At 47.0% G+C, this 13,947-nt stretch overlaps 1 protein-coding gene across 1 annotated transcript in view; it reads right to left on the bottom strand.

Annotated features, from left to right (window-relative positions):
- ETF1 (eukaryotic translation termination factor 1) overlaps positions 1-13,947 on the bottom strand; it is a 47,984-nt gene that overhangs the window by 17,065 nt on the left and 16,972 nt on the right. Inside the window, exons 4-6 of the mRNA XM_068277925.1 lie at positions 11,556-11,695; positions 7,666-7,804; positions 719-909 (exon numbers count right to left, since the gene is read on the bottom strand). Of these exons, the coding sequence (XP_068134026.1) occupies positions 719-909; positions 7,666-7,804; positions 11,556-11,695 (470 nt within the window). The remainder of the gene's footprint in view (positions 1-718; positions 910-7,665; positions 7,805-11,555; positions 11,696-13,947) is intronic.

The following is a 13,947-nucleotide window of genomic DNA, read 5'->3' as shown; positions in this document are numbered from 1 at the left end:
TCTAGTGTCCCGTGCAGCTTCTGAACTCGCTAGAGCTTCAGGCTCATTGTGGTCACATGACGTTGAACCTGGAGCTCTAGCGGACAGTTCAGAAGTTGCACAGGACACTAGAGGATACAAGCCAAAGCAAGGACAGGTGGCTATGCATCTTGAAGCGCACTACTCTAACACGGGTGGGAGACATGGCCATATTTTTAGGGCCATAAGTGGAGGGTTGTTGTATGCGCAGGAGAGCTCATCAGGGGGTATGTACAGTACATCAATGTTAGGCCCAGTGCACACCAAAACTGCTAGCAGTTCCTCAAAACGCTAGTGGTTTTTGGCGCAGATTTCAGAGCGATACTAGGCATGTTTAGAGACATTTTCTAAACATGCTTAGCGTTTTTGTGTAGCAGATTTCAAATATTGTTACAGTACAGCTGTTACTGAACAGCTTCTGTAACAAAAACACCTGGAAAACCGCTCTGATGTAGCGTTTTTCACAGCAGTTTGCATTTTTACTATACTTTACATTGAGGCAGAAACTTCTGCAAACCGCAAATGTGCAGCAGGAGGCACGTTTGCGGTTTGCTAAACAACCTCAAACCGCTGGTGTGCACCAGCCCATTGAAATACATTAGCCAAGCATTTTCACTGGCGGATGCGGTTGGTGGATCGCGCCTAAAACCACTCGGTGTGCACTGGGCCTTAGACTCAACATCCAATGTAAAAATCTCACCTGATCAAACATGTCAGACTGACTGAGCTCCGTCTTGAAATCGGCAGATCCAGCTAGCACAAGCCCTGCTACGTTTACTTTATCCCCGGAAATGAAGAGTTGCACAGCCGTTTCTGCCACTTTTCTGACGTAGTTGTGACGCTTCTCCATTCTAAGACGGGCAAAACGCAGAGCAGACTGTCCTCCTCTACCTGTGTCAATGAATGGAGAGAGGCAATGTAAGGATTTGGCAGCAACAAACGAGTAATTCTAGCAAAGAGCGGTAGTGCTCGATGTAAACTAAAATTCATTGGCTCTTAACTTTTCCAAGACTCAGTCTTGCCTTAAAGTGACAGAAAAATTACCTGGGGCTTCTTCCAGCTCGCCTACAGTGGATCAGGCTCCTTGGGGTCCAACCAGTCCAGTCAGTTGAGCAGCCCAACTGTGTGCCTCATCGATCCCACTCTCGTACATGGGAGCATTCTGTGCATGTGCAGATGCAAGTGTTACGAACTGCGCATGCCCAGAACGTTGCCAGGCACCAGATTGAGATCAAGGAGGAAGGCACGGCTGGGTGTGAGTGGGTGATGGTGGCACAACTGATCGGACCAGAAAAACACCGAGGGACCCGATAGATGAGCTGGAAGGAATCCCAGGTAAAAACTGCTTCCCCTCTCTTTAGGTTTCCTTTAAAGGATACCCGAAGTGAGATGGAATATAAGATAAGTGCATCTGTAAAATCCCAATCCTACTTAGAACTAGGCAGTGTTCCTCCCCTGCCCCCCCCAACTCTGCCATAGCGGACAATCTAATCATGCTGCTAAACTGATTCCATTTTAATGGGATGCTCAAATTGGTGCAATAGCAGTGTGGTGAAATCTGTCAGAATAGCGTGAGGCATATTGTGAGAAGTCAATAACACTTATTAGGCATCTATTGTTGCCGGTGGTAAAGGGCTGTGGAGTCGGAGCAATTTTGGGTCGCTGGAGTCGGAAGTTTCATAAACTGAGGAGTCGGATCATTTTTGTACCGACTCCACAGCCCTGCCCTGGTTAAAGAGACTCTGAAGAGTCTAAATTCTCTTTATTAGGGCCTTTTTGCACTACCCTGCGATTTGATTCTGATCGCAAATCGCAGGGTACATTAAACTAATGGAAACTGTAGCAGCAATTTCCATTAGTGCGATGTGATTTTGGTCAAAACAATAGTCGTCCTGCCGCGTTTTGGGTGCGATTGAGCTTTACTATAATGAGTATAGTAGCTCAATCGCATGGTGGAAATTGAAACGCGATTGCGTCATAGTGGAAAAGAGCCCTTAGCTTGTATTCATTTGAATCACCCTCAGCCCTCCTAAACCACCGCTATCCGGCAGCAAAACGAGGGTTTTATACCCCCCAAACCACCTCTCTTGTGTCCGGGGAGCGCTTCCTGATTGAGGCAGAGCTAATGGCTGTAGCGCTGCCTCTTCACACGTCAATCCCCGCCTCTCCCCGCCCCTCTGTCTATCTTCACTGAGAGGGGCGGGGAGAGGAAGAGAACCGTTGGCAGATTGACGCACATGGAGGCAGAGCTGTAGCTCATAGCTCTGCCTCCATGAGCAGCAAAATATCCACGACCAAGAAAGTCATGGATTTTGCAGAGGGGATTTGGGGGGTATAAACCCCTCATTTTGCCGCAAGATAGCAGTGGTTTGGCAGGGCTGTGGGTGATTCAAATGAATACAAGTTAAGAGAATTTAGACTCGCTTCAGAGAGCAGCCAAGAAAAACAGAAATTCGCCCTGTGTGTATTTACAAAGAACAACCTGTCTAATTCTGGCCGCAATAGCAGCATAGGGGGCGATAAACAGGCTGGGAACGAGAACAATCACTCGCGTTCCCATGCCTGTCGGCCGGTGACGGCCAAACCGGAAGTGTTCGCTGGCGGGTCCAGAGGCATCGGACCAGAGCTGCGAGGGCACCGATCGGCTGCAGGGTGCTGAGGGAAGCCCCAGGTGAGTTCATCATTTTTTTTTTACTTTAGGTTATCTTTAATGAAGAAATGTTTTTCTGTAAAGGTTATGCTGTTGCATATCCTTTAGAGCAGAGAGGAAGTTCTAAGTTTAGGTTCACTTTAAGAATGGAAAGTTCTCATCAGGAACCCCACAGACGTGAGGTGAAAGCTTCTCACAATAGGGCTGAACTATTTTCGGTTTAAAACCAAAAATCACGATCAGGGGCTTGACGATCTTCAGATCGTCAAAGTGTCGGTTTTGCTGCGATTTTTGGAGCCGCTGGTACCTACTCCTCTCCCGGCCCCCTCCTCCAGCAAGTTCTTATCCCGTTTGGCTTCACCGCATTAGACTGCTGCGCAATGAGCCGTGGTGAGTGTTGCCGAGTATTGCGGGGCCTGAATCAGGAAGTGTGACATCACTTCCTGGCGCCCACCGTTACCAAGCAACACTCGCTGCCTGTTCACCGCGGCTCACCGCGCGACACTAATGCGGTGAAGCCGCATGGGATCAGAACTTGCTGGAGGAGGGGGCTAGGAGAGAAGGAGGGGGCCGGGAGAGAAGCAGGTACCATCGTGAGGGGGATCTGCCTAGATACACTAACAGGAAGGGGGGGGGGGGGGGCGGGGGGAAGTGTATCTGCCTATACTAAAGGGGGGATCTGGCTATATATGCTAAAGAGGGGGATCAGGCTATATACATTAAGCGGGGGAAGGGGGGGGGGGGCTGCCTATATACACACTAAAGGGGATCTACACTAAAGGGAAGTGGGAAAGTGTGTCTGCCTATACTAAAGGGGAGATGGCAATATAAGCTAAAGTGGGGGATCTGCCTATACTAAAGGGGGATCTTGCTATATACATTAATGGGGGACGGACTGCCTATGTACACTAAAGGGGTGATCTGGCTAAAGGGAGGGGAAAGAATCTGCCTATATACACTAAGGGGGGGGGGGATCTGGCTATATATACACTAAAGGGGGAATCTAGCAATATACACTTAAGGGGGATCAGCCTATATACACTAAAGGTGTGTGCGACTGTATGTGTGGGGGGAGGCGGGGGGATCTGGTTACACTAAAGGGGATCAGGATGGCTACCCTGTACGGCGGCACCATACACTGGCTACCCTGTAATGCGGTACCTAAACAGGCTAACCTGCACTGCAACACCTATAGCTGGCTTATCTATACTGGGGCACCTATAGTTAGCTAACCTTTACTGGGGAACCTATAGCTGGCTAAACTATACTGGGGGCATTGTGAATTTAGTGCTAAAGCTCGATTTGAAGAAAATCGTGAAAAAAAATCGAAATCGCAATTTGAGAGAAAAATCGCAATTTCAATTTTTTCCTAAAATCGTGCAGCCCTATCTCACAAGCAGCAAAATAAAGATTCTCAACTTAAAGGATATCCGAGGTGACACGTACCATGATGAGATAGACGGCCAACAGGCTGGGAACGCGAGTGATTCTTCGCATTCCCACCCCCTATACTGCTATTGCGGCCTTCTTGCCGCATTAGGAGCACAGGGGGTGCTATTGTGGCTGGGAACGCGAAGAATCACTCACGTTCCCATGCCTGTCGGCCGGTGATGGCAGAACCGGAAGTCGCCGCCGGCGGGTCCAGGAGCATCGGAGCAGGGCTGCGAGGGCACCGATCATCTGCAGGAGGCTGAGGGAAGCCCCAGGTGTGTTAAACTTATTTTGTTCCCCTGACTTAAGTATCCCTTTAAGCTAAAAAAGGCTTTGGCAGGATGTCGGTTTAAATAAAAATAGAAATACACAGTAAAACCACCACCGGTAAACTGCTAACTGTGCAAACATTCTGTTGATATGGCCTGAAAATACCCAATAGCCTTCTATAGTATACCCAGTTACCTAAAGTGGAGCTTCTTTATTAATTCTATTACAGAAACTTTCTAGTTTCATAGCTTGCCCAGGACTGCAAGCTGTTTAGCTTCACACACTGCACACGTGTGCCTACCAAGGACCCTTCAGGTGGGAACCAGTCACCTGCAAATATCAGCTGTATATTCCTGGTGACCAGAATAACCAGGCCTGAGTGCTCTGCAACAACGACAAGCTGCTGTAAACAGACAGCCGCTAACAAGTAGTTTCAAACGACACGTGAACTGAGAGGGATATGGAGGCTGCCATTTGTATTTCCTTTTAAACACTGCACATTGCCTGGCTGTCCTGCTGATTTCCTGCCTCTAATACCTTTACCCATAGACCCTGAAGCCGCATGCTTGTTTCAAGTGTGTGATCTACATAATACTGCAGGCAAAGATCAGCAGTACGCCAGGCAACTGGTATTGTTTAAACACTGCTGGCACAGTCAGGCGCAGCTGCCGTGGCCGTATATACCACAGGGAATCGTACCACATTTACTGGCCTTAAAGAGGAACTCCAGTGAAAATGTAATAAAAAGTGCTTCATTTTTACAATAATTATGTATAAATGATTTAGTCAGCGTTTGCCCATTGTAAAATCTTTCCTCTCCCTGATTTACATTCTGACATCACATGACGACATTTTTACTGCTGGCAGCCGATGTCAGTGGAAGTAGATGCTGCTTGCTTTTTTGGAAGTTGGAAACAGCTGTAAACAGCCATTTCCCACAATGCATCGAGGTTTACAGAGGAAAATGCCAGGACCATGGTCCTCACAGTTTCCTGTCGGAGGGGTTTCACCACAATATCAGCCATACAGAGCCCCCTGATGACTCGTTTGTGAAAAGTAATAGATTTCTCTTGTAAAGGGGGTATCAGCTACTGATTAGGATGAAGTTTAATTCTTGGTCACGGCTTCTCTTTAACCTCCCTGGCTAGGCCTGAACGATTTCAGGAAAAAATTGAATTGTCGATTTCTGTCCGAAATTGCGATTTCAATTTGATTCACGATTTCCTTCAAATCAAGCTTTGTCCCCCCTCTTTGCCTGTTTGTTCCCCCTCCTTGCCTGTTTGTTCCCCCTCTGTCCCCCTGTCTCTTTGTACACCCTTTGCCTCTTTATGCCTCCTCTGGGTTTCTCTTTCCCCCTTTGTGTCTGTGCCCACTCTGTTTCTCTCTGTGTCTCTTGTGTCTCTGTCTGTGCCCACTCTGTGCTTCCTCTGTCCCCCAAGCTGCATCAGTTCTGTACATAGCTTCCAGCATGAGACCAGCGATACCCGTCTATCCACTTCGCCTCCTGCAGGCTCTAATGCATGGAAAAAAATATATGTACAATTGCTCAACAATATGTATCAAACCTCCCAGGTGCTAGCACTGGTAATAATAAACCACCCAAAATACAGAACCAACACCAGTTTAGCTGCACTCATAAGAGAGAACCATTTATTGCACAAAAATATGCTTCACTGTTTGAAAATTTGAGCAAAAAGCCCCAATATAGGGTATAAATTGCATAAATCTAAAAATGACAAGATCCAATTGGGGCCCCAATGCATCTAACAGAGATAAACCACTCACATCACCACTCACTCATAAATATGCAGGGATACGACTTCAATCCGAAGATGCAATAAATATCAATCACTGCATAATTTATTGCATCTTCGGATTGAAGTCGTATCCCTGCATATTTATGAGTGAGTGGTGATGTGAGTGGTTTCTCTCTGTTAGATGAATTGGGGCCCCAATTGGATCTTGTCATTTTTAGATTTATGCAATTTATACCCCATATTTATTGGGGCGTTTTGCTCAAATTTTCAAACAGTGAAGCATATTTTTGTGCAATAAATGGTTCTCTCTTATGAGTGCAGATAAACTAGTGTTGGTTCTGTATTTTGGGTGGTCTAATGCATGGAATACTTCCTGTATGTCATGTGACAGAGGAACCCGGAGTTTTGCCAAGCAAAAGAGTCGGCAGACTGTGATAGACAGAAAGTGTTTCGACTCATGCGAAAGGTATGTCCAACGCTACGGGCCCCACGCGCCGGGACTTTGGGAAAGTTTGAAGCCACTCCTTCAATCTTCCCCCGTGTGGAAATGACGTGATCGCGATAATTGCCGCTTTGACGATTCCGAAATTGTGATCTTGGTGATCACGATTTCGGTTTAAATTCGATTTATCTTTCAGGCCTGGCGTTCAATTTTCCCGGGATTTCTGTGCAAAAAGGGTCTAGTATACAGTGCATGAGAGTATTGATGTGTATGCACGTTTATACTGTTCACTGCATGTTTTTATGGACGGATACATCTGTCCATACCACTAGGGAGGTTAAAGGATACAAGGCAAATTAAATAAAATCAGATTTGACTGGCCCTAGCCAGGTCGGCGGATGCTACAAAGGGGGGACCCAGGAGACTGGCAGAGAGAGGAGCTGCGGTGAGGGACACATAGGCTTCAGGGGTTGGAGAAAGCCCCAGATCAGTAAATCTGACTTTAAAATTTGCCTCATGTATTCTTTAACCTCCCTGGCGGTAAGCCCGTGCTGAGCACGGGCTATGCCGCCGGGAGGCACCGCTCAGGCCCCGCTGGGCCGATTTGCATAATTTTTTTTTTGCTGCACGCAGCTAGCACTTTGCTAGCTGCGTGCAGTGTCCGATCGCCGCCGCTACCCGCCGATATACGCGTCGCCGCAGCTGCCCCCCCTCCCAGACCCCGTGCGCTGCCTGGCCAATTAGTGCCAGGCAGCGCCATGGGGTGGATCGGAGTCCCCTTTGACGTCACGACGTCGATGACGTCATCCCGCCCCGTCGCCATGGCGACGGGGGAAGCCCTCCAAGAGATCCTGTTCTTTGAACGGGATCTCTTGATCTCTGGGGTGATTCCGCCGAGCAGCGGCTATCATGTAGCGAGACCTCGTCTCGCTACATGAAAAAAAAAAAAAATTTTAAAAACGTATTTGCTGCCCCCTGGCGGATTTTTACAAACCGCCAGGAGGGTTAAGGAAACCAGTTTGGGGAAGGGGTTGGATTAATGCATATTAAATCTTCTGTAAAAGAACAGTAACTGGAGCTTTAAAAGCAGTGCTTACCGTGCTTCTTTGGAAGATCCACAGTGAATTTGTGAAGCACTTCTCTTGTATTTCCTTGAAGAGTTCCAAAAAGTGCCCCGCTACCATCTATTACAATGAATCCAAACTTGCTATCGTCAGAGAGGAGAGCCGTGAGAGCCTGCAATCAAAAACATTCATTGGTGATCAGAGTATTTCCGATGTCTCTTTTTTAAACAGCAAACAAATGAGGGAAACGCATGCTTTGAGTGATCAAGCATTTAATCAGTCCTTCATTGTGTTATTTTTCCTTCAATAAATATTGAACTAACAAAGCGTACCCGAACTCATGCACAGCACACAGTAGGCAGTAGCAGTGTTAAGGAGACTTGCCCAAGAATCTCCTTACTGAAATAGGTGCTGGCTTACTGAACAGGCAGAGCCGAGATTTGAACCCAGGTCTCCTGTGTCAGAGGCAGAGCCCTTACCCATTACACCATCCAGCCACTGCTTGTTTAGGGAGAACACATTTCTAATTAGTTCTCATCAACCAATGTTAACAGGCTGAAGGAGACCTCTGCTGAGGCAGCTCTCCATTAACACTAAGGCTTAACCCCTTCAGTGCCTTCTACAAAAGTAAAACTTCGAGCGGGTGTGGGGGGGGGGGGAAATATGGGGGTTAAGATTTCCATAAATTGTAATGAAGACTTCTTTCAGCACAAAGGTTAAGCTATGGCTAATCTTTTAGAGCAGAGAGGAAGTTTTGAGTTTAGTTCCACTTTACCTCCCTGGCGTTCTATTAAGATCGCCAGGGCGGCTGCGGGAGGGGTTTTTTTTTTATAAAAAAAAAAAAAACTATTTCATGCAGCCAACTGAAAGTTGGCTGCATGAAAGCCCACTAGAGGGCGCTCCTGAAGCGTAATTCCGATCGCCTCCGGCGATCAGAATTAACAAGGAAGGCCGCAATGAGCAGCCTCCCTTGTTTTGCTTACCTCGTCGCCATAGCGACGAGCGGAGTGACGTCATGGACGTCAGCCGCCTCCGATCCAGCCCTTAGCGCTGGCCAGAACTATTTGTTCCGGCTGCGCAGGGCTCAGGCGGCTGGGGGGACCCTCTTTCGCCGCTGCTCGCGGCGATCGCCGCAAAGCGGCGGCGATCAGGCAGCACACACGGCTGACAAAGTGCCGGCTGCGTTTGCTGCTTTTTGTTAAAAAAATCGGCCCAGCAGGGCCTGAGCGGCGACCTCCGGCGGTAATGGACGTATATAGTCGTCCATACCGCTAAGGAGGTTAAAGTACTCCTGAACTGATACCAGTTTAACCCTCCTGGCGGTTTGTCAAAATCCGCCAGGGGGCAGCAAATACGTTTAAAAAAAATAAAAAAAAATTTCATGTTCAGCGGCATCCCCCCCAGCCCCTCCGATCGCCGCCGGCGATCGAAGATCAAGAGATCCCGTTCAAAGAACGGGATCTCTTGGAGGGCTTCCCCTGTCGCCATGGCGACGGGGCGGGATGACGTCACCAACGTCGTGACGTCAAAGGGGACTCCGATCCACCCCACGGTGCTGCCTGGCACTGATTGGCCAGGCAGCGCACGGGGTCTGGGGGGGGGGGGGGGGGGGGGAGGGGGGCTGCGGCGACGCGTATAGCGGCGGATCGGCGGCGATCGGGCACTGCACGCAGCTAGCAAAGTGCTAGTTGCGTGCAGCAAAAAAAAAAAAAAAATTATGCAAATCGGCCCAGCGGGGCCTGAGCGGTGCCTCCCTGCGGCATAGCCCGTGCTCAGCACGGGCTTACCGCCAGGGAGGTTAAAAAACAAAAACAAAAGAAAAACCGCACACATAACTCTCCTACTCCGGGGTTCCCCTCGCTGTCCTTGTCCTTCCCGTTACAGGGTCCTCTTGTAAACACCGGCATTTTCACAGAAATGGCACTGACCCAGAAATACTTTTGGGTCAAGACAGCAAGGGGAACCCAGAATAGGAGAGTGGATTTTTTTTTTTTAAACCGGTAATTCATTGCTATTGCTGGAGGCCAAGTTATAGTGTTTTAAGAGCAACTTCTGCTCCGCCTTCTGACAGCGCTGAAGTTACTCGCAGTGCGCAGTCTAAGGTGGCGCCGGTTGCGTCCAAGCCTCCAGTGCTATTACAGTGCTCGTGAGGGGGAGGTACAAGTGTGCCTAAGGACAACAGAAGGATAACTGCAACTTTCCCACCACCCATATTTGAAGTTCATCCCAGTCAAACATGTCAGCAGAGTACTACAGGGACGCCTGGGGGCACTGGAGCGTAAAGATGGTGCTGTGACATGTCAGGTGCTTGTCACAACACCGCAAACAAATCATTTATAGCATACAAATCACCCCTCTCAGTTCTGGGGTACTTTAAAGAAAACCTGTACTGAAAATAAAAGTCAAAATAAGCATACACAAGTCATACTTTCCTTCCATGTAGTCTACTCAGTGTCTTTCTCCTGTCCCACGTCCTGTTTGTTCACTGTGATCAAGGGAATTTTCCGTCCTCCATTTTGAAAATAGCCATTACCCATAACAGCTTCCTGGTCAGCACACTGTTAAACTAACATCGCCCACTTGAGCCATAGGGAGACATGGACATTACTGACAGCAACTGATATTTTACTGACAGCAACTGATATATTTCAGATCTGACAAAATATTGTCAGAACTGGATGGGATTATTGTCAGAAGAAAATGGTGAGCTTCTGAGAGGAACTGATGGCAAGGTAACTATGTAATATTCATTTGAAGTTACCTCATGTGTTTATTTTAAATATTTTTACTCAGTACAGGTTCTCTTTAAGCTTCGTACACACCCAGATGGTTCCCGGCTGCTGAGAATCCATATTGTGTGTACAGCAGTCCCTTGGTGATTGAATGACTCAGCCGAAGGCATAGTTTCCCCTTAACCCCCCCTCCCCTGCATAGAAACTGAAGGTGTTGCTTGCCTCCTGTACAGCCTCATCCCTGCACAGTTGCCCTAGAGATTAGAGTCCCAATTCCTCCTGGGTGACAAGTGTACGAGGCTTTAGAACTCACCAATTATAGCGCAGGATATTGTGGGAGAAAGTGAGACAACTGCCTTATTCCCTGCGTCTGAGTAATCAGTGGTGGAATGAAACCTGCTATACTGGATTATAATTCTTAAAAGGTCAGGCCACTGAAGGGTGTCATTGCAGCTTGTGTTGGATGCCAAATCACTAGCTTAGTAATTTGTCAAAGCAAACCTTTGAAGTATTTAGGGGCAAAACGTAGATTCTTATCTCGGTAGAGTGGAGACACCAGATCCGCCAGAGGCTTCCAGCCCCCCCTCCCCCCCCCTGGTCCGGTGTTGGGACCCCAATGCTTGCAGCTGCACTGTGCAGACAGCCTGTGCAGTAGCACTGAGCAGCCACTCTGGCTCAGTGGTAAAAGCTAAGTAGATTGAACCTGCGCAGAGCGACCGAGCTCAGCTCACATGCTCTTTTCTATGGCCTTCGGAGGATCAGAGCACTGAAAAGTGCGAGGTGAAGGGTGACGGTGGATCCAGAGGCCTCCCTCTTAGGCCTTGTTCACACTATACACATTGGGCGTGTGCACTTCAGCAACATGTATGGTGTGTGACATGCAGGAATGTCAGAAGTGCCTAGACTGCACTGTCTGATATTCAGACTACATGGGCTGCACAGAAGTGTGATGCGCTATCATACTGCTGCCCGCATTTTTCAGCAAAGCACAGCACTGACCCATTCATTGTAGTGAACAGGATCAGCAGCGCAGATGACAAAGCGTGCCGATAAATGAATTTACTGTATCTACTTACACACATTTACTACAGAATTTACTTTTACACATTTTAATTCTAAAGTGGAACATTCCAAATCGCACAACTATTCCTATAAAGGAAAAAATAAATAAATAAAATTGCAGCGCCTTACCTCAGTATGAAATTTGTTGTCACATAGGTACAAAGATGTGTTGATTGGCTTGAAAGGCTCGAAGTCTATGTTGACCTTCTTTTCCTTTCCTTCTTCTGTTACAATTGTTCCACAATAAACAACTAAACCATTTGGTGGTACTGAAAACAAAACACCACAAATGTATAAAGGGACCAAACCAATCCACAGAAAACAAATTTGTATTCCTATGTAACCTGTAAAGCATCACTAAGGGCTCTCAGATCAATAACAGCTTACATAAAGTGACACTGAAGCAAGAATAAATGTATGAGATAATTGTATGTGTAGTACGGATAATTAATTAGTAGCAAAGTTATATAGCTATTTCTAACACTGCATCATTCTGTCATATTTGCAGCTTAGAAAGCACACTCTAACTCTTTGTAAAACAGAGCAGAGCTAATGATCCTTTGAACTTTCCTGAGGTAAAACCTCATCTCAAGCTGTCTCTCACCGTTTTCAGCTGTTGAGCTATTCAGAAAACTGAACAGAGTTGGAACAAGTTGGTGGAATAGCTCAGAGAATCTCTTTTGCGTAGATAACGTTTTAACTCTTCCTGTACTGGAAAACATGTGACTTTCCTTTGCTACTAATGTTCTATTTGTTTTCTATACTACACATACAATTCAACATATGGTATTTTCGCTTCAGATGTTTCTTAGTGTATCCAAGGTGGATTGTGACCCTCCCCCCCCCAAAAAAAAAACAGATACTTAGGCTCCATACACACATTCAATTTAAATCTGCAGATGACTGGCCAATTTTACCACTGCCATGTAGTGTGAGGGCTAACAGATTTTGAATACTATAAGTAGGCTGTGTAGGTAGGCTCTCATAGTATATGGAGACGGTAAAATTGACCAGTCATCTGCAGATAAAAATTGGATGTGTGTATGGACCTTTACACATGAAGAGGGAAGCTACTGGATCTTCTATACGCTTCCCACGTCTTAATTTGCCACACCGTTGCCAATCGCTAACTGTCGGAACATATCAGGCAAGAGCCTGTCCGATTATTGTAACTTTGCTCCCCGCTATGTACAAGCGCAGCCAAACTGCACAAATATGGTCACGCATGCACATAAAGAAAAAGCTACTTGTCCACGAGTGGCTCCGTGCTTCTGCACAGGCGTGGCCATACGTGCATGGGTCAGCACTGCCGTGCTCAATCATGAAGAGGAGCGTGGTCACGGACTTCAAGAGGGTCCCTGAAAGCGGCAGTGGTCTGGAGAAGGACACAGGGAGCCTCTGGAGGACCTAGAGGCGTACTTCTTTCAGGCAAATATCTTTTACAATATTACAATCGGCTTTGGGTTTTCTTGCTTTATCAGCCTCTCCTGTTTATGTGCAGGTCGTTTCCAACATTTGCAGCGACCTCTGCATGTGCATCTGAGCGGATGGAAGTCTGTCCTGGTCGTGACTTCTTACTGGCTAGTTACCACACCTTGTTACAACCGCTCTGTTTTGCAGCCAAAAGGTACTTAATCCCAGCAAATGAGCAGCTAATTGGTGTTTTTAATGTGCTATTTGAAAGAGCCCTAAACGTTTGGATACCTTTAAAATTGAGGAATACAGGCCAGGACAAGCAAATAAAGTAACAAAATAAAGAGGCACAGAAATGATCGTACATCTGGAAATACAGCAGTTAGGGGTGATGCACAGAGTGCTTTTCTGACCATCAGCGCAGTCTGAGACAACACTCCCATTGACTAACGCTAAAATCATTGTAAAATCGCTGCAGTTTTACCGTGATTTAATGCAAGTCAATGGGAGCGTGTATTAAAAACGCCCAGACAGCAATGATGGTCAGAAAAGCGCTCACAGTGCGTCTCACCTCAAACAGCAGCAGCAGCTGATAGCAATGAATAGGTCTGGTCTATAGTGAGAGAAGCAGCACAAACATTCCATCTACCATTTAGTATAACGCCCATGTATTGGAGGCTGCCAGTTGTCTGGCACACAGGTTGCATGCTAGTCACAGGGCGGGGCATCACCTGCTCAGCATCACTGGATGAAGCCACCGTCTCGGATGGAATAATGCAGTCTGGATTAAGACCAGGACAGCTTTTCGCTGCAGGATCCCCTATAACTAATGACTATGAAATGTTCTGTAATGTTTTAATTGCGCCAGATGCTGTTCCCTCATGAAGAAAGCAAATTGCATAGTGACAGGTTTGCTTTAAGCACAGCAAACAGTAATGGGAACACAATCACAGCAGTTACATAATAATAATAAAAAATAAATAAAAAAAATAAACAGGTAGAACTATACCTGCAGTGTTTTCCTCAAGCCCTATTAGCCGGGTGCTCCACACTGCTAATTCTGGTGAGCACCCGGCTGTCATGGCTCTCTCACCAGGACAGCACATGG

Source organism: Hyperolius riggenbachi, chromosome 3, assembly GCF_040937935.1.
Source record: "Hyperolius riggenbachi isolate aHypRig1 chromosome 3, aHypRig1.pri, whole genome shotgun sequence".
NCBI lineage: Eukaryota > Metazoa > Chordata > Amphibia > Anura > Hyperoliidae > Hyperolius > Hyperolius riggenbachi.
This window is presented reverse-complemented; position numbering and strand designations above follow the sequence as displayed.